General features: G+C 40.5%; 1 protein-coding gene and 1 non-coding gene across 2 annotated transcripts in view; one reads left to right on the forward strand and one right to left on the reverse strand.

Annotated features, from left to right (window-relative positions):
* Window positions 1–21,880, reverse strand: part of wdfy3 (WD repeat and FYVE domain containing 3) — a 118,335-nt gene that overhangs the window by 83,319 nt on the left and 13,136 nt on the right. The window contains 7 exon segments of the mRNA XM_052122934.1: window positions 1,899–2,065; window positions 2,640–2,826; window positions 3,413–3,605; window positions 5,069–5,230; window positions 10,162–10,271; window positions 17,780–17,903; window positions 19,309–19,519. Coding sequence (XP_051978894.1) covers window positions 1,899–2,065; window positions 2,640–2,826; window positions 3,413–3,605; window positions 5,069–5,230; window positions 10,162–10,271; window positions 17,780–17,903; window positions 19,309–19,519 — 1,154 coding nt within the window.
* On the forward strand, window positions 5,501–5,572 carry trnad-guc (transfer RNA aspartic acid (anticodon GUC)). The gene has a single exon. It is a non-coding gene; the product is annotated as a tRNA-Asp (tRNA).

Raw genomic sequence — 21,880 nt, forward strand, 5'->3', positions numbered from 1 at the left:
CACGAAAGACTTGACTCTTGTAGAGATGACAAATTGTCACTTTAGTGCTTTCCTCATTCCAATGAGCTCTCATCAAACAAATGAGTATGTGACTTTACTTTTTATATTATTTATTTTTCTGCATTATATTTTGTTATGGATGTCCCAATGTGGATACTGAATTTTCACTTTTCAGACAGGTCAATAAAATATTTGAATTATATTTTGGTTGTATTTGTGAGATAATAAATGGATTTGTTTGTGTAAAATAGGCACATAATATCATAATATTGATCACAGACCCCTGAATCAAATCTAAATCGTGACAGACTTTGAGGAATCGGCGAACATCGGATCACTGGCTAAAAGAATTGATACAAGATCGTATCTTGATGAAACTTGTAATTTACAGCCCTACAAAACAACCACAAATTCATTCTTCTGTTAACCAGAGTAAACAGTGAGTGCACATACGTAGGTCACACATAATACAGATGACAAATGGCTTGTTCATCAAAAAGCTAGTATGTGGTCAGCGACAAATTGCCCTTGCTACATTTTTCTTTCCCTCTATTGCTGGTGTCATACCTGTTAACAGATTTTAAATGTTGCATTTGCACTGTTGATGTCTCTAGTTCATTCCTTTCTTTGGCTGATTCTGATGAGAGACTATGCCATTTAACTAGAGTTCATGAAAAACATAGGGTATGTAATATTAACTTGAAATGTCTGCCCATCACATGATTGTAGTAGAGCAAAATATCAAGTCAGTCCTTTAACCCTGCAGCTTAAAACACATTCTTGTGCATTCAACCTTTATGCACTCTCACTAAAGTCTCTCACGACACAGGGTATAGGCTGTGCTTCTGATTGGCTTGTTGGAAAAGAGGAAGTCTTAACGTGACTGGGTGGACAAACAACATTATCTGGCACTATTACTAATTACAGCATTTAATGGCTCTTGGTGAGGCATAAGACAAGGCAAGCAAATAACCTAACCAAATTACACAGTAAGTGTCTGCTGTTTACCTCCTGTCCAATTAATGCCATTTACAGCCACTGAACACAAATGTTTTAATTCTCCCTCAGAAACCGCAGGCCGTTCTACTCCCTCTGTGTGATTAAAAGTGTAATCTAGCTGCAACAAACACAGATGAGGAGGTTATTAAATGAAATGAAGATGCTGAAAGAACACTGCTAATCTCACTCAGTGGGTTGGACAACCATTGATTACATCTTGGTTAATTCATCCTGCAAGCTTTTAAAGGGTTAGTTCAGCCTAAAATGAAAATTCTGTCATAATTTACTCACTCTTGTATCGTTTCAAGCCTATAAGACTTTCTTTCATCTGGGGAACACAAGATAAGCTGTTGTTTTTCTCCATACAATGGAAATGAATGGGGACTGAGGTTGTTAGTCCATAACATTCTGCCTAACATCTCCTTTTGTGTTCCACATAAAGAAGTAATTCAGGTTTGGAACAACATGAGGGTGTGTAAATAATTAAATATATATATATATATATATATATATATATATATATATATATATATATATATATATAAAAATTCAAAGATCTTTATCTAAAAAGAACAGCAGAGCTGAAAGTCACTGCATGATGGTGAAGGCAAAGTGTGTCAGTTTAGTTTCTTTGTTAGTTAGAATAAAAATCCTAACTCAGAACCAAGAACAGACTCCCAAATTATGTAAAAATAAGAATGAATGCAAATATACAGTTAAAGCACCAAGTATTTACCAAGGCTGGGTTGTTAAGCCTCAACATTGGCATGCAATCTGAATGTTTTTGAAAACCTACATTTCTCAATGTTTTCTGGCCAAAGTTCAACATTACCAACATTTACACTCAGCTGTGCTGTGACATGTCAAGAGTCAAGCTTGTCATTTAACATAGGGCTGACCTTTCCCAGAAGGTTGTGGGACCACAAAACCTGGAAGCAGGAAGGGTGCTCCGGTTGTGAGACCAGCTGGTTTCAGCTCACTAACACCATATGTGGTCAGAGCAGTCACCAGGTTGACAAGGTCCTTTAGAGCATCTTTGGATTCATCCTCTTTGGCCTGCTCCAACCTAGGATGAACGAAAAATCCAATGGAGGATTATGACAATGGTTCAACAGTATCAGATCTGTAGAGTATACTGTTTCTTATTTCCACTACATAATACAACTATTAACAGGGCTAAACCAAAACAATTGCAGGCCAGTTTCAGGACAACTGACAGAACTGTCACTTGCCCAACTGAGCCAGTGCTATGCTGTTTCTGCATCTTAAGTTTATCATCATATGCTTGCATTCTTATGCCAAACGTTGGTTTTCTGTGATGTATTAAAATTGTTGTTTTGAATTCTGTCGATTTTAATGTCATCAGGGTAAAGTTATTTAGCTGGCTCCCACAAGATTAAAAAATATATATATATATATTTAAATTCCGCAAATGATATGCAATAGTCTTGGAAGTCTTGTTTCTTTTGTAAAGGAAACTACATTGAAAATTGACATCTAATTATGATGCTGTAAAAAATATACAATGTACATTTTTATGGTGGGGTCAGTAAAAATCTATTTACTGTTGAGCTCTGATTAATGATTAATATAAAATCCTAGAGATTTGGCTGTGTAATGAATAATCACGGATCAGAGACCTGATCATCAGATCTATGAGGAAGGCGTAGCCCTGACACATGCGGAAATCATCCAACAGTGTCTGTGAGACATAACTTGAGTCCTTCAAGAAACAGGAGAGCCCAGCAAACATCTCTACAATCTCTAGAGGGGAGAGGTCATCTGATTGCTGCATGTTCTGGATACACGTCGACAAACACTCTTTCTCTGTAAGAGATCCAGAACATACTGTGTTATGATGGTTGTGCACCATCCGAGATATTTTAACTTTAGCAGGGCATTTGGAGTAAACTCATTTCTACTCCCATAAACATTTATGGTAATGCCTACCATGTGTTTTCAAATGGAAAGCTTTGATTCCAGGCTCTTTTTCACCCAGAAATGAAAATTCTGCTGTTGTCTGACTTTCTTAATTCCGTGGAACAAAAATGGGGATGTTAGGCAGAATATTAGCCTCAGTCACTATTCACTAAGTAAATTATGACAGAAGTTTCACTTTTGGATGAACCATAAATTTAAGTACTGATATTTGAATGTTCTTTCATTAATTGCAAACCAATTCCTGCTAACAACTGCTAGCACCACACATTAAACTGACCTCCAAAAATACTAAAAGCACAACTGATATGGTAATTGGTTACATAAGGTTAAAATGTTGCTAGGGCTCATAAGATGCCAGCAGCAAAACAATGTCAGTATTACGTATCCATGCATAAGCACGGCTGAAAACCACAGAGGAAGAAGCAATTAGGCCCAATCAGAAAGCTTCAGTCAAATCATCAGTACAATATACCATGGATATACTTGACGACATTGACGCTCAGTCCGTGTCGAGAGATGGTAGTGAGCACTTCTCCTGCGCTCTTCCTCCAAGGCAGGTTGTGGGGTGGGCACCAGGAGGTGATGGCACTGAAGAGCAGCTGTAGATCATCCTTCTGGGCCAGCTCCTCTGCCGGAGAAACAAAACTGCACAGCTTTACAAGGATCTGAGCAGAACAAAGAGGAAAAACAAATCACTAAAAGTACATGTCAATGAGTGAGTAATACATTAGGGCCCCATTTCAACCTGGTAATAAGATGAATTTCTGGTGATTCGATTAAAGTGGCAGTGCTAAATACAGGCAGAAATGGGGACCACTGAACACACATGCGGAAGTAGTCAAAAACACATGTGACCACACAACATTTGACGTGTGAAATGCTCATCTGTCCTGAATGTGTCCTGGACAGCAGCAAAGCACCACCCTTCACCTATCGATCAACTGCTGCACTTAAAGGGATAGTTTACCCAAAAATTAAGTTCTCTAATAATTTACTCACCCTCGTGCCATCCCAGATGTGTATGACTTTCTTTCTTCAGCAGAACACAAACAAAGATTTTTAGAAGAATATCTCAGCTCTGTAGGTCCATACAATACAAGTGAATGGGGATCAGACCTCTGTAGCTCCGAAAATCACAAAGGAGACATAGAAGTAATGGGTGTGGGTGAGAAACAGAACACTATTTAAGTCCACTAAACAGGCACCACATGTGACTTTCAGATGTAAAAGTGAAAGTGAAGATTTAGAGTATAAAATGACTTACATTTTGATCTGTTTCTCACCAGCACGTATCATATCGCTTCTGAAGGTACAGATTTAACCTTTTATGGATTACTTTTATGTTTCCTTTATGTGATTTTTTTAAGCTACAAATGTCTGATCACCATTCACTTGCATTGCATGGACCTACAGAGTTAAAAATCTTCTTTTGTGTTCTGCTGAAGAAAGAAAGTCATAAGTAGGATGGCATGAGGGTGAGTAAATGATGAGATAATTTTTGGGGGGTGAACTATCCCTTTAAACAAGAGTTTAAACTTTGCAGCTTTAAAAGGAAATAATCGTCCGAAATAAACTTCTTCAGTGTGTCTGATATTAACATGCAGAGACACAGATGACAAGCACACACATCGGACGCTACTAAAACAATGGAATATTCTGCACGAAAATTTGCGTTTGTGCTTAGATTGCGCTTTCTCTGTCTTTTTTTGACTTTTTGTGGTTTATTATCATGCAGTAACACACACTCACATAGTAACTGATTTATGTCATCATGAAATCAAAAACCCTCCCGAAATCCGAACACAAGTGGTCACAGGTGACGCAATGGAAACAGGTGGAAACAAAAATGCGTCTCGGCTGACCACATGTGATCAGATCACCGAAACTGCATCTTAATACCAGGTGGAAACAGGGCCTATGATTACAATGTGATATTAATTATAAGGCCAAAATGTAATTAAAGCTTTTATTTAAGATAATTTTTAAGCTCATTGTCATTACTTAACATCTTACTAGCATTTTAATATAAAATTATTATATAAAATCAGCAAATATTAAATAAAATAGTAAAAAGCAGGTTTCATGGGTATTTTAGTGGAGAGAATGCTGTTTCAACGTTTAGACAGACCTGAACAAAGACTTTCTGCAGTAGAGCTCTGCGGTCAGCCAGGGGAAGCTCAGTCTGGGTGGCAGCAGGAACCTCGGGCATGTGGGGTAGGTCAAAAAACAAGTATAGACATTTCACCAGCGTGGAGGGCACCGACATGGTGGTCATACAGTCCACCGTTTTCTTCAGAGACACAGAATGGGAAAGATTCAAAGTCAGGTAACAACCAGGGATTTCTTAATTAATGGAAACATTTTCATGCATGTAATTAAGCAGTCTGGATTGCAAAGATTCATATCAAATATAGCTGAAAGATTTTATGAAATTGTATAATATTCTAAAATAATCTGATGATTAGACTATGTTAAGAGACAGAAAACATAACCGATGAGAGAATTTTTATTAAATGTCAGGGTGTTTTGAGGCAAACTTGTGACTCAGAGCATGATATACTCCTCGTTAGTATAGTGGACAGTATCTCCGCCTGTCACGCGGAAGACCGGGGTTTGATTCCCCGACGGGGAGGTTGACATTTTCCAGGGGCGCCGTATCATGGCTGACCCTGCACTCTGACCCCAGCTTAGCTGGGATATGTGAAAAATAAATAATTTCACCATGTATATGCAGAAATGTATGTATAATGTGTGACAATTGGTCAAATTAAATTAAATTAATTAAAATTAAATTAAATTAAATTAAATTAATTAAAATTAAATGATCAAAACATCATCATATCTGTCAGCTATGATCTAAAGTCTAAACCTAAACCACCTGATATGAACTGGAGTAATCTTTGTTTTGTCATATTTACACAATTACACACAATTACACTGAATCTTATAGTAGGGAAGATCTTAGGGCTACTTAAATTATACTCTATGTTATTAAAACAGTCCATTACTTGCTTATCCTACTTACATTACAAGTTGTGGTCAGTTTTCCCATTTTCTTTGGTGATTGTTGTGCTGCAATAACACCGGGGCAGGTGAATGCTCTGTCATCGTGATCCGCATATAACTTTTCCCATGTAACAAATATTATCCATAACAAGCAAATCAAACATTAAACATGATTGTCACTAGAGGGCGAAATGCAACTATCGTATAGGTAGGTCGGAGATGGTGAAACGGGGGTGTTTTCACCTGTTTAACATTGCATCAGCAATCCAGTTGTATTTATCAGTGGTATTATCTCATTTGTTGCTATTAAGTTGTATCATGTTAATATACCTTTAAAACATTCTATTTTGTTTAACTAACTACCGATACTTCAAATAATTTATTAGTATTGCAATTACCTCAATCAAATAAAATAAACACTCCCACGAGTGGCCATATGCACGTGAAAAGCTAATGGTAAAGTGTGAACGGACAATTTTTCCCAGCCGTGTTACCTGCTGCAGTCTCGGCTCTGACACTAATCACAGCAGAATCCTGCGAATGTTGGCATTGAAAAACTGAAGGATGAGGATAAAACCTTATCAATTGCGGTGTGATGGGAAAAGATAGGACTCATCTCAGGCACATATTTCACACACACATACATAAGCTGTTCTCCCAGTTTCCCACAGAGTGACATGACATGTCTGCTCTTTTTTGTAGTGTTCTCCAAATTCTGAGTAAACAACATCGTTCCATATATAGTTAACTCTTTAATACCCTAATCTACTCTGATTTATACTGTACAACTGATGTACACCAGATTATGCAATATTGCCCATAAAAAATGTAAAAGAAGTACAAAGCTGGGGGGTGGATACTGGAACCGTATGATTTTCATAACTGTGTTCCATTAACTTTATATGCAATTTCCTGCTGATGCGGACAGAGCACCATACTATTATACTCTAACATTGTTTATTGCAGGTCTCTCTCGAAAAAGAGACTTTAGTCTCAAGGGACTTCCTGGTTAAACAAAGGTTAAATAAATAAAAAATAAATTGCTGTGCTAATCAGTGGCAACACTGTCCATCTACTGAATCTATAGTGTGAAACACACAATACAAACATTGTAGTGTGATTCCCGAATGAATGACTTGCGAGCCATTTTTATTTGTATTTTGTTTTACAGAGTGAACACACAGTGAGACAAGTGTACTCTGATTTCCGAATAAATGGCTCTTATAAACCGGTTCTTTTGAATCTACAGCAATGCGGCAGCCTAATGAATAACTCTTATGAGCTGGTTCATCTGCTCTGATGAAATCTAAAATGATCTCATCACTTTACAACACTGCTGAAGGCAGTAAAAACAATAAACATTTAATTTCTCATTTCCAAATATTTATTACTCGAAACAATTGTCAATGGAACAGTTAAGGAACCAAAATCTTAAAGAGGAATCAGAATAGTTAATTTCTTTACGATTCCGCTCCCTATATATGTGCCATTCACTATAGGCAATATCGAATCAGTGAACAAGTAAGAATTTTCAGGCTCAGCACTAGACTTGATGCATGTCTGAACCAGTGTGCACCATCTACCACACAAAATCATTCCATCACAAAAAAAAAATAAAAAAAATCCCTACACTAGGTCAGAAAGTGCCAAATCCATTATAAAAATTCTAAAGCAGACAGTGAGCAGCCGAAGAATTCCCATAGTGCCAAACCTTAGTGGAGCATGCATTACAACACTATTACGTTCACTGCTTTCCTCAGAATGAGACATTATAAGCAAAAAGCAGAGGAGATTCAAAAAATGTAATCTGAATTTTATTCCAAGAAACACACTATGTCCAAAGAAATAAACCATACCACTTCTTTGCAAGCATAAAACAAGGTCCCTTTAGAAAATGCATTGGCTGTTTCATACAAATAAGAGTTTAGGTGTACAAAGGCAGGTCACACAGATACAGCCTCCTGGGCAAAGTAAATCAAGTTCCATGTGTGAGAGAAATTGGTAGCACAGTTGGACTCCACAAAGCAAGAGATGTTGGCTCTGTTATGGCAGACGGTCGAGGCTAGGAATAGCTCTCTCTGTGGTTGTTTGCCTGAATACTGTGCTAGCAGACAACATGGCCTGGAGTTTAGAATAAATTACACCAACAGCCACTAAATGATAATGTCAGAAACAGAAAAACACCACCTGACTGGCAGTCAATAGAAAGTGGGTAAAAGCTGGAGGAATTCTCACAGACTGTCAACGCAAGTTGTCACAGCTGAAAAAAAAAAAAAAAAAGATGAGACAAGAGAAACAGCATCCATGTGGGTGAATTGAGGGTGCACTGGGAATGTTGAGCATGAAGGACGTCCTTATAGACAGAAAAGAAAAGACCTTTGTTGTTTCTGAGGGGCAGGCAATGTTGCCAGGAACAGCACTTTTTGTCTGCATCTCACAGCTTGGAATACAAACGTATTTCACCCCTCAAAAACTTGTTGCACCTCACAGAACCACAGACTCTTGCCTGGAGAAATGGTGGTGCATGCTGAATTAATTATGGAAAGCCATTATAAACTGTTCCAATCCAAATGGATATGTACTGTATTTGAAGAGGTCAGCTTTCCGATAGTGGAAACGTGTTGGTATATTAGAGTGCTGTTGGCTCTATGTACATAGCCACATGGAGATGATATCAGGAGCTTGAACACGAGACAATGCTTTCATTATATATTCCAACTAAAGCAGAAAAATGGGAGGCACCCATCCTTACTTAGCAGAGCTTCACCGGTCAGTGTAGATTCTGGAGAAGCTGAAAGTCTGGACTCCAGGCAGGGCTCTAGTTCAGAATCCTTTGTTGTAGAAGTCATCTTTCATAGAGTGAAATGGGAGTATTTTTCTGCACAAAGAATCTCCTGCATTTCCTGAACAAAATGTTGCCATACTGGTCCTCCTGGCCTCCACATGGTTTCCAAACCTCCCAGTGTAGGAGATTACAGTACACCTCTCTAATATCAGAGAGGGCAGTGTCAGGGCAGCACAACTGAAGACATATGGGTCTTACTCAGCAGTGAAACTACAACAAACACACTCAAATTGCAACTGCTGCTTAAGATTCAAGCAATGGAACAGTACGCACAAGCTCATGGTGCTAAAAGGGCCAAACTAACATGGATGATTCTAAAACACACAGCCAGTAACTTTTCAGTATTTATTTAGACATTACATGGGCACAGGCCATGAGACAAGGACAGGCCTTCAAACCCTTGATGGTGACATCCACAGTCACACAATTGTGGTAGCTAATTGGATCATTTGGACCTCATCAAACTTCACAAGCGAATGTAAGCGACAGAGTTCAGTTCTACAAGTAACCGCACCTAGTGAACTGTGTCATTAGCCTTTCGATTATGAAAAGAAATGTACCTGCATCAGGTTACATAAGGCAATACTAACTGAATGAAAACAAATATTACATCTGAAACTCAAATCCCAGTTCTTTAGAATATTTACAATAATAACATGTTAAATGTATAGTGATTTTTCAGTTAAAAACATAAAATAAATAAAGACAAATTTTAAGAACCTTGAAAACGAATGACACCGATTATCATGCCAAAAAAAAAGCAAATCATTAGATGTTTATTAGTAGAAATGTTTTTAATACATTTTGTGCAGGGTTTGGTTAGCTTGTATAAACTAAGATTACGATTTTAAAACTGAATATCAAGATTTATGTTCAAGTCTGTTGACTTTTTGCACATTCTAATAAAATCTTTTTAAGGTGCTTACCTGAGTTAGATAAATAAGTTCAAGGTAGTTATGCAAGTGACCCAAAAACTACTAATGTATATAGGCATGAATTTAATTGCAAAATGCAAAAATATTTGTATGTATATACAGTATTTATGTATAAGGAATATGTGGTTCTGTTGTTGCCTTTCAGTGAATTGATCATATTTAATATATAATCAAACAACTGATATAACAATTGAATAAGTATTTCAAAAAAAAGATATATGCACCATATAAGGTGCATATAAGGTCTTTCTTAGCGAGAAAAAAACTAAAATATATATTATATAAATGTGTCACTTCCTAATTTGATCAGATACGTCTGAGTCAGGATTTGTTTTTTCCATTTGAAATTGTCTTGTGCACATAAAGGTGATTACATTTTATTTTTTACATAAATCCAGTGCTATATTTTGTCTGATGCACATTATACACACAAACCTGTCCGGAGGAGGCCAGCAGGTTCATGGTTGTCAGAAGCATCCAGCCCCGACTCGCCTCTTCACACTGATTTACCTCCAAAAACTGGACAATAGCTCTGCTGGCAGCCTCTGTGGGAGGGAGGGAGGGAGGGACACACACACACACGTTTAACAATCAGTGCATGTGGATCAAATCCATTTTCAAAGTCAGCTTGTGTGTGACTGGCCTCATCTGGGAAAGGCTTCAATTAGAGGTGATGACATGCAGGCAGTTTCTCTTCCCTTTCATCCACTGCTGCCTCTTTTTAAGATGCAATGCTGCCACCCCAGTGAATTTAAAAACATCTACATTTACATTGGCAGGGGTAAAAAAAAAAGATTTGTTACAAATCGCGATTCTTGAGCAAACCGATTTTAAAACCGTCTCGATGATATAAAAATGTATTGTTTTAATTAATGAAAAAAATGGTTTAGCTTAATGCTACAATGATTAATCGATAAATATAGGATGCTATATTTGTGCAGAATCAGAGTTCCACACTAACAGGTTTTCACTCTGAGAAGTTTTGTTTCTTTAATTCTTTAAGTTTAGTCCTTTAAGATTTAATGCACCGCTGCTAGATCCATCAAAGCACTATTTATTCACTGTCGGACGTTAAAAATCCTCTGCTGTTATCAATGTTCCTGTTATTATGTATAATCCTAAAGATTATTTGAGAGGTGCTGCGTAAACTACATGTCGTGACCCCTTGATATTTATAATCTAACAGCCATTGTATTCATGCGCCTTGGCGGGTAATTTCGCACATTACCCGGCAATGTTGGAAGAAATGCAGCTAAACACAAAGACACGTTCTTGAGGAAACAGACCTGATTATATATTGAAGAACAGAGGAACGAAATGCCATGGATGTGCATGTCTGATTTGCTTTTTTTTTCAGAAGTTCATTTGTGCTTTGGCTCCAACGTGTGCAGCGCTACGGTCTCACGGAATGTGCAAATGGAGAGTTCTCGGAGTCATCTGGGAGCAGTTTGTAAGAATAGTGTTGTCTATGAGAACGCTGCATAAGATCTCAGACTATCTCAGGATGCAAATGCTAAAAACATGCAGTGACACTGGGACTGCAGTTTAATTGTCATACGTAATAATTCAGCCCCCGCGGGGAAAGCGGATAAAAGACCCACCCCACCAACACTTGAGAGAGAGAGTCTGGGAGTGAACTGGTTGCTATAAATTAAAAGCTGTGTAAAACTGTAAATAAAAGAGTCACCTTGAGAGGAGCTACTCGCCTTCGTGTCCTCATTATCAACAGAACCCGTTACACTGGTGTCGAAATCCAGGTTTTACAAGTATGCCCCATGGAGTCCTCCCAGCTGGCAGAGATCTTCCAGTCCCTTGCTGGGATGCATCAGACACTCCAACAGTCCCTGATTGAGCTGCGCCAAGACCAGGGCCGACGGTTCTTCGAAATCCTGGGGGCTCAAGCAGAGGACCGGCACGCGATCCGGAGTCTTCTTGGCCAAGAGAGAGCCCTGGCCACGACCCCCGACATCCGCACCCAGCTGCCCCTCCCCCCCCTTCTGAAAATGGGGCGGAAGATTATGCAGAGGCCTTCATCGACCTCTTCGAGAGAACGGTGGAGATCTGGGGCTGGCCGCGTGAACAATTGCCGGCCAGGCTCCTTCCATTACTGTCCAGGAAAGCCCAGCTTGCTGCCCAACAGTTGTCGGCAGCTAATCTCATGTCCTACGCGGACTTGAAAAAGGCTATCCTGCAGCGGGTGGGTCGCAGTGCGGAACAGTCTCGGCAGCTGTTCTGGTCCTTGAAGTTGGGGGAAGATGACCGCACCGTGCCGGAAATGGCTGCTGGCAGGGAATCCTGATGTTGGGGAGTGATCGACCAGATGGTACTGGAGCAGTTGATTCATGGTCTGCCGAAGGGGACAGCGGAATGGGTTCAGTGCGACCGCCCGGCGTCGCTGGAGGAAGCTGCCCTGCTTGCAGAGGACCATTTGATGGCGTACCTGAGGGCGGAAGAGCCCTTACCTCCCTCTCTCTCTCTCCCCTTGTGTGTTCCCCTCCTCCCTCTCACTCTGCTCTCTCCCCAGAGCCAGTTCCTGCCCCGTGGAGGCGAGGAGCTCTGCCAACACAACCAGTTCCCCGCGCAAGGTGGTGGACACGCTCCCCCTCCTCTACAGCACCCCGCCGCCCTCCCCCTCAGGTGGAAGTGTCCGCCGACACAGGTGCGGGCGTAGCGTCTGGGCCGGCCTGTTGGGGTTGTGGGGATCCGGGCCACTCCCAGGATCAATGCCCCGTGATGGAGCTGGGGACTGTGGTCCGGGTCCCCGAACCCTGCAGGCTGCCCCCAATCGAGCTGGAGCGTACCGAATACCAGTAAGGATCAAGGAGGGTACTCACCAAGCATTGGTGGACACTGGTTGTAATCAAACCATGGTCCACCAACACTTGGTTCAACCCGGGGCATTCGGCACAGCTAAGGTGGTGAGGGTGAAGTGTGTTAATGGGGATATTCACAAATACCCTGTGGTGAACCTGGTGATTAAATTTAGGGGAACAAAGCATAGAGTGGAGGCCACGGTTAGTTCTCGCCTCACCCATCCGCTGATTTGGGGACTAATTGGCCCGATTTAAAAAATGTATTGAAGGGAAGGTGTGCGGATGGGTCCTGCGGTATGGGTAATACGTGTGATGCTCTGGCGGGGAGGCGTAGCCGGGGCCGCCTTCGTAGGCTCCACATCATGATGATGTGAGGGGGGGAGAAGCTGCGGCCCCTCCCATCCTCAGGGGATTTCCCGAAGGGGATTTTCCTATGGAGCAGTCATGAGACGAAACCCTCAGGCACACCTTTGACCAAGAGAGAGTGATTGATGGTCAACAACTCTTCCCGAATGTCGCACTTTCATATCCCTATTTTACAATCATAAACAAGCAGTTGTATAGAGTGACGCAGGACACCCAAACAAAGGAAGATACAACCCAGCTTTTAATACCGCGGAGCCGCCGGGAAATGGTTTTCCAGGCAGCTCATTATAATCCGATGGCAGGTCACCTAGGGAAGGAAAGACATCGAACCGCTTCATAGCCTGTTTTTATTGGCCGGGCATTGGCGGCGATGTCCGCAGGTGGTATGCAGCGTGCCGTGAATGCCAGCTGTTAAATCCACCAGCCACCCCAAAAGCGCCATTGCACCCTCTCCCGTTGATCAAGGTCCCCTTCGAGAGAATTGTTGGGCCATTGCCCGCGTGCTGACCGCGCTATCGCTTTGTATTAGTCCTAGTGGATTATGCAACGCGATACCCGGAAGCAGTGCCTCTGAGCAACATCTCAGCACGTAGTGTTGCGGAGGCACTCTTCAAAATAATCTCCCAGGTGGGGATTCTGAAAGAAATCCTCACCAACCAGGGCACAACCTTTAGGTCACGTACACTTTGCGAGCTTTATGAATTATTGGGTATTAAATCGATTTGCACCAGCGTTTACCATTCGCAGACGGATGGCCTGGTGGAGCAATTCAATAAAACCCTTAAGAACATGATTCGGAAGTTTGTGCATGATGATGCTAGAAATTGGGATAAATGGCTTGAACCCCTGTTATTTGCAGTATGAGTGGTCCCGCAAGCCTCTACCGGCTTCTCCCCTTTCGAACTTCTGTATGGGCGGTGGCCGCACGGGGTGCTTGACGTCATCCGCAAAGCTTTGGAGGAAGGACCTTCACATAGCAAAAATGAAATTCAGTACGTTCTTGATCTTTGAGCAAAACTCCACACACTAGGGCAACCAACACAGGAGAATTTGCTCCAGGCTCAAGAACGACAGCGCAGACTGTATGACAGGGGTAATCAGCTAAGGGAATTTGCACCGGGAGATAAGGTACTCGTATTACTCCCAACATCAAGCTCCAAATTACTCGCCAAGTGGCAAGGGCCCTTTGAGGTCACACGACGAGTCGGGGAACTCGATTATGAGGTAAAGTGAACTGATAGAGGGGGCGCACGTCAAATATATCACCTCAACCTCCTGATATTATAGAGGGAGGCGGTCCCTGTGACGTTGGCTACGGTAGTTCTGGAGAGGGTGGAGCTCGGGCCGGAGGTAAACACAAAACCTATTCATAACACTCCGGTCACTTGTGGGGACCACCTCTCACCATATCAGCTCGCAGGGGTTGCCAAGTTGCAACTAGAATTTGCGGACGTGTTCTCCCCTCTACCAGGTCGTACGAACCTCACCCAGCACCACATCGAGACCAAACCGGGAGTGGTGGTACATAGCCGTCCCTATCAGTTGCCCGAACACAAAAAGAAAATAGTTCGGGGGGAATTAGATGTGATGCTCGATATGGGGGTGATAGAGGAATCCCACAGTGATTGTCTAGCCCGGTTGAGCGACGGGTCGGTACAGTTCTGTGTGGATTACAGAAAAGTCAACGCGGTGTCTAAATTTGATGCGTACCCAATGCCACGCATTGATGAGTTGCTCGATCGGTTAGGCACTGCTCGATTTTATTCGACATTGGATTTGACAAAGGGTTATTGGCAGATCCCCTTGACGCCAATTTCCCGCGAAAAAACAGCCTTCTCCACGCCGTTCGGATTGCACCAATTCATGACTCTTCTGTTTGGCTTGTTTGGGGCCCCGGCTACGTTTCAGCGTATCATGGACCGTATCCTCCGGCCGCATTCGGCTTACGCAGCTGCCTATTTAGATGACATCATCATTTATAGCAATGATTGGCAGCGGCACATGCAACATCTGAGGGCGGTTCTGAGATCGCTGCGGCGGGCAGGGCTCACAGCAAATCCCAAGAAGTGCGCGATTGGGCGTGTGGAGGTACGGTATCTGAGGTTCTACTTGGGCCACGGCCAGGTGCATCCCCAAATTGACAAGACCGCGGTGATTGCGACCTGCCCGAGACCCAAGACCAAAAAGGGGGTGAGGCAGTTCCTGGGGCTGGCTGGCTATTACAGAAGATTTATGCCTAATTATTCGGACATCACCAGCCAGCTGACTAACCTCACTAAAAAAGGGGCTCCAGACCCGGTTCAGTGGTCGGAGCAGTGCCAACAGGCGTTCACGCAGGTTAAAGCCGCACTTTGTTGGGGGCCGCATTTACATGCACCTAATTTCTCTCTCCCTTTTCTATTACAGACGGAAGCTTCAGACATAGTGCTGGGGGCCGTACTCTCGCAGGTGGTGGAGGGGGAGGAGCGCCCGGTGCTGTACATCAGCCGTAAGCTCTCCTTGAGGGAGACCAAGTACAGCACCGTGGAAAAGCAGTGTCTGGCTATCAAGTGGGGCAGTCCTCACTCTCCGATACTACCTGCTGGGGTGGGCCTTCACCCTCTGCTCGGACCACGCCCCACTCCAATGGCTTCACCGCATGAAGGATACTAACGCCCGGATCACCTGGTGGTATCTGGCTCTGCAGCCTTTTAAGTTCAAGGTAGTCCACAGACCGGGGGTGCAGATGGCTGCCGCTGACTTCCTCTCCAAAAATGGGGGGGAGTGGAAGGCAGGCCGGATGGCTCCTTGGCCTGAGTTGGGTGGTGGGGGTATGTGGCAGCGGGGGTGTGGTCAAGTGCCCGTCCGGAAAGAGGGAAGCGGTAAGGGCACTTTCACCTGAGCTAAATTATGTCTAACACCTGTCTCTAATTCCAGTGAGCACGGGGAGAGCAGATAAAAGACCCACGCCAACAACACTTGAGAGAGAGAGAGAGTGTCTGGGAGTGAATTAGTTGCTGTGCTTACCATAAAAGTTGTGTAAAATTGTAAATAAAAGAGTCACCTTGAGAGAAGCTACTCGCCTTCGTGTCCTCCTTATCAACAGAACCAGTTACAATGTTGTATTTTATATTCTAAAATAACAAAATTAGTTTAATAAGTTAAAATTAGATATTGTAAATATTTATTTGTTGAATACAAATGGACATAATGCAGCCTTATGGGTTCCTATGCACTAACTGGTCAACTAATAGCCAGTTGATAATGCACTGACTGGTCCAGTGGTAGTTTTAAATTGTTCGTTTTGCACATCCCTAGCTTTTACCTGCAAATGATATATTACAGCATGAAATCACTTGTCAATTCAGACACAACTGTTCTTCAATAGACATTTCATTCTGAGAAAAAGTTAAAGTTTTTTAGATCTTTTAATACGTTTTTATATCAAAACACCTAAATCGCAACACTTACAGAACTGCAATATCGCAAAAAATATGGAATCAGCTAGAAAATATCATAGTAATATCGAATTGGGAGATCTGTGGCAATTCTCAGCCCTAACATTTACACAGATGTTTATTTTCTGCTCAAACTAAAATTGTATAAACATATGATACATTAAGAACAGAAAATACAATAGAATTTCACAACATCTAATATTAATAACATATTAATAAAATAGAATATAAATAACATATTACATTGTGCTGTTTAATTTATTGTATTAACACTCAAAAATCTACATTTCCTACATTTATTTTTCTTGTTCTTATTTTTTAAATGTGTTCGAAATCTAAAGTGCTTAAGCATTTGTTATTATATTCTCACTGTATCACAAGATGCTAAGTCTAGTGTTTGTGGGTTGTAACATATGCTGTGGTCGTGGATGTAATTACCAAAAATAACATTACAGCACATTATGTGCCAAGATTTCAGTGTGCGGACAGCAGAGAAAAATCTGGGACCATAAAAAACTTGGATGGAGTCTAAATGTCCTTGAAGATCTTCTTAGAGAATATAGCTTTATACAGCAATTAAAGGAATGTTCCGGGTTCAATACAATTTAAGCTCAATCAACAACATCATTGGCAAAAAAACATTTTTCAACTCATCCCTCTTTTTTGAAAATAAATACATAAAAATTGAGGTTACAGTGAGGCACTTACAATGGAAGTGAATGGGGATAATTATTGGAGGTTTTAAACACATTTAAACAAATATGAAGCTTATAATTTTACAAAAGCACTTACATTAATTGTTCTGTTAAAATTAATGTATTATTTGAGCTATAAAGTTATTTAAATTATCTTTAGGGTTTGTTGATATTACATCATCATGGTAACAAAGTTGTAAAATTGGCTATAACTTTACACAGAAAAGTTTAGTAAGCAATTTTATCACACAAGAATCATGTTAACACAGATATTATTTATGTCTTGTGGCTATAATTGAAAAAAGTGAGTATTTTAACGATCATAAATCAGCCCCCTTCACTTTCATTGTAAGTGCCACACTCTAACTTCGATTTTTGCTTTCTTTAAAGAAAAGGAGGAACAATACAAAATTAATTTTTGTGGTAATCACCTTTATGCCGCAAATGCTGTCGATTGAGATTAACTGGTATTGAACCCGGAATATTCCTATAAGCTAGAATGATCAAAGATCAGCACTTTTATGCCTATGTAATGTGTAAACAAATTTTAAACAAAGTTAAGGCTTAAACTGATCCTAGATAACAAAAACAGCAATATTTTGCGTTTTCAATGACATGAAATAGACCTACAATTTAACATACCAACAATTTCTTCTGACCTTTTCATCATCAACAGGCCTTTGTAATACAGTATATATTCCTTTACAATATACTTGGGGCTTGTGTGTAGGTGATTAAGTACCTGTTGATTTATTGGACGCTCTCCGTCTGATCTCTGTCACCATTAGCCTTGACACTTGTGTGGTGAATTGCAGCAGGTCTGAGAACTTCTCATTCATTTTGCTCGGTGCAGCGTTCCCAAACACCTGTCAAACACACACAATCCATTTACAGAGCTCATACCCTCTTTTCATGTTTTTTCTCCCTGCAAACACAGAGACCTGTTGAGTTCATGCTGAGATTTTATTACAAATTGTGTCTGAAGAGCATTATGCTTAAATTCTAGTGATACTCAAGATTAATAACAGCACATATAAGACATTAAAAAGAAGTATAAAAATGACCCTTCTGCATATGGCTCACAAGTGGAGTGTCTAAACACATTAGTTAGTTTGTGAACCACAAACATTTGTGCTCTCACTTTTTGAAGAAATAAAAATCAAAAGACACATTACAGAGACATCCAGTGTTAATGCTAATATACCACAGCATTTCACATGGGTCTATTACAACTGATCAAGTATGACAGCTTTAGAAATAAAGAGCCTGTTTCATCCCACTTCAACAAGTGCTCTCAAAATGCACACAGGCAGCGGCAGGTCAGCACTCTTTCGTGCAAAATGAGCTGTAACAGGTCATCTGCAATCTTTCTGTATTTCAATGGTGGATGATTAGCACCATCATGCTTTTCACCAGGCTCTAAGAATCACTTGATTTCATAATGACTACTTTGTAACTTTGCCTTTGTAAATGAAGCACTAGTCACAGAAGGTGCTCTATTATTTCTCTTTGTTTAAGTTTAATAATAAAAGCATAGCATAAAACCTTTCCTGAAGTTTAATATTAGAAGTCAGATGCTACAAAAAAAGATATATTTCAGCTAAGCATCATGAAAATTATTCACATTTCAATACATTATGTTATGTGAGGTAGAGAGAATTGTTGCGCTCAAATAGGACTTGTATATCCTCAGGTGCGTAGAGAGAGAGAAAAAAAGGAGCACTGAAGAAAGCTATGGGCTGAAACGTCTGCTTACTTGTCTGTTTTTAACTCACTGCACATTGCACATTTTCGCTATACAAATCTAAAATAAAAAAACAGATTTTTGATAGATTTCATTCAGCATCTGTTGTGGATTTTGGATAAAAAAAAGATAAATACAAAAACTAAAGGGGTAAATTTAACATTAGATCAGCCCAAAATATGTGGAGCAGACGGTTTCTATTACATTTGTCTTCTCTTTTCAACGCAGCTTGACTAGAGAGGCTGTATCTTTAAAGGCATAGTTCACCCAAAAATGAAAATTCTATTATTTCATCTGCCATTGAATAGACAGAACAGATCGCAATATTCATTAACACGTTTCCTTTTGAGTTTTGCATAAGACTAGAACGTCATACAGGTTTGGAATGAAATGAGGGTGAGTAAATTATGACAGAATTTTCATTTTAAACTGTTTCTTTAAGAAGATAAGTCCATCTTCTTTCCCTCAGTCTCCTGATGCATGTTAAATAGAGATGCTGTCTCTTTAAGTAATTAGCCCTCTCTCACCCGGTTGAAAACAGGCAGCATCATGTAGAGTTTCTCCTCCTGCTCTTTTTGTGTCATGTGGTGCGGTGGGTGGCAGAGCTCAGAGAAGAGGCGACGCAGGTGCATGAGACCCAGCGCGTTGTCCTGTGGGCTGCACTCCTCCTGCCGCGGCCGCCCCATGATCCTCTTCACCATATTCATCTTTAGAGGCTTCTTGAGGCCAAAGCCAGCCCTGAGAAAGAAACAGAGAGCAAAAAAGGGACGCTTGTGAACTGGAGGAAATGAAAAGGGGAGGGGGAGGAAAAATATGTCAGAGAAATTGATTGTCGATTATGGGAGTCTAAATGTGATGTGATATGCTAGCTTCAAGTTGCAGATCAAATTCAGCTTGTTTATTTATTTATATTTTAAAGTCAATTGCTTTCTCTAGTGATGATTTTGCTGCAGGTACAGAAATACTGCAGGACGCACACAACATTGGATCCAAGATATTGTTTGAGTTTATTTCAAGGACAGAGTCAAAATGGTGAACTTAAATACAAAGCATCAAGTGCTGTTCAAAACCGAACCAAGCTTTGGCACAAATATTACTGAGAATTTGTTTGTGTTTTAATTTGTATTTCTCTCTTTTCAGTCATCTTTTGCTGCATTTCAAACTGTGCATACTATTTACAGTCAAACACAGTAGAAACAGTACACATTAACTTATAACCTGCAAAGTCAAACCCCTCTGCTTCTTTGCAAAATGTGTTTTTATGACAAATGCTTCAAATAGTGACTTAATCATTACTACTAGTGCCTGACAGATATTATCGGCCAATATTAGCCTTTGAAAGATATTTGACAGCCTTTGACAGATATACATTTACCAATATGCACAGATTTTCATATCTGTCAGTAACGTTGCAGATTGAAAGGTAAGCATTACAGCATATTTTTGCAGCTCAGCAGACAACGGTGCGGTGGTGGATTGTGTCTGTTGAGTGTTGATTTCACGCTACATTGTTGAGGCGCAATACTGGAAAGTAAATAAACAAAATCCATCTTTTACTCTCTGTGACAACAAATTTAGAGCTAACTAGCTAACCAGGTACTTTCATTGCTTGTCAGCTGAGAGGAAGCTAATGTGTAAACCTGTTTTGTTCAGGATTCGCAGTTTGGTACCCCCTTCAACCAAACAATTCCAGTCGTTGCATTTACAAAATGTAATATTTAAAAGTCAGATTTTCCACCATTGAAAGTTTCCCCTGAACTTGTATAGCAGAATACAGTGTAACACTGCTGCTGCTGTTTATCTCTTGACTCGGCAGGTGTAAATGCTTCAGTTTTACAACCTGCCCCTAATTGACTTGCAGTATTTAAATGGTCAGTATTTGACTGATACTAAACAGTACTACTGATGTTTATTTAGCAATTTATTTTATATTTATTTATTCTTTATTTTAACAGTGTTCATTTCTAGAATTAGTTGTATAATAATAATAATGTCAAATATTCTTTGGTAAAAATATTTGTTTAAGAAAGCAGCCTAAATCGGTGCACAATCCACATTGAAAAGGTCTGTATTCATTCCAGCTCAAAAATGTGCTATATTGGCCATCCATTTCAGTAATCTGTGAATTTTCCCCCACTAAAATCGATATTTGTCTCAAAAATCCCATATCGGTAGATAGACTACTAATTTTGGTGCAATGTAAAAAAGAAAAAAAATGTTCTGGGTAGTTCAGCAAGTTTGAATCCAGGGCATGCTGAGTGACTCCAGTCAGGCTTCCTAAGCAAGCAATTGGCCTGGTTGCTAGGATGGGTAGAGTCACGTTGGGTTAAACTCCTCATGGTAACTAGAATGTGGTTCTCGCTCTTACGTGGTAAGTTGTGTGTGGATGCCGTGGAGAATAGCGTAACGTGCTCAACAAGCCACGTGATAAGATGCGCAGATTGGCGTCTCAAACGCGAAGACAACTGAGATTCATCTTCCGACACCTGGACAGAGGTGAGTCACTACGCCACCATGAGGACTTACAGCACATTGGAAATTGGGCATTCCAAATTGGGGAGAAAAGGTGTGGAAACAAAACAGGAACACAGAACCTTAAATGCAAAGATTTTTTATACATTTCAAGGAACTAAGAATAAAGGTAACTGAAGGTAACTGCAAACTTCACATCAATTTTCCTCAGTTCCATCAATGCCCCTAAATGCTTGTCCCCTTAACTGCTATACTTGACAAAAGATGATACCTATTGATTTATTTCCACAAAAATATATGCCAACTGCTTCATGTTTCTTCCTAAGAATCAAGTGCCTTGTGCTCAAAACAGTAAGGTTATTAATCAAATCCAACTGGGTACAACCTTAGAACAGCCTTAAAGCTGATGTGTCAATTTATTTTAGGTTAAAATACTTTCCCAGCTTAAAATAGAGACAATTTTAAGTAAGCCATTTGTAGGTTCATTTCCCCCAAAAGTGTAAACACTATGGCTCTGTGGTGGGTTAACAAAAAATATTTGCCACATTTGTATAAGTATCCTGTTCAGACACATTGGCTCATCCAATGGTGCAAATTTGGGGTGGGGCTTTATTTTTGCTCAGCCAA

Source organism: Xyrauchen texanus, chromosome 4 (assembly GCF_025860055.1).
Source record: "Xyrauchen texanus isolate HMW12.3.18 chromosome 4, RBS_HiC_50CHRs, whole genome shotgun sequence".
In the NCBI taxonomy this organism is placed as follows: Eukaryota; Metazoa; Chordata; class Actinopteri; order Cypriniformes; family Catostomidae; genus Xyrauchen; species Xyrauchen texanus.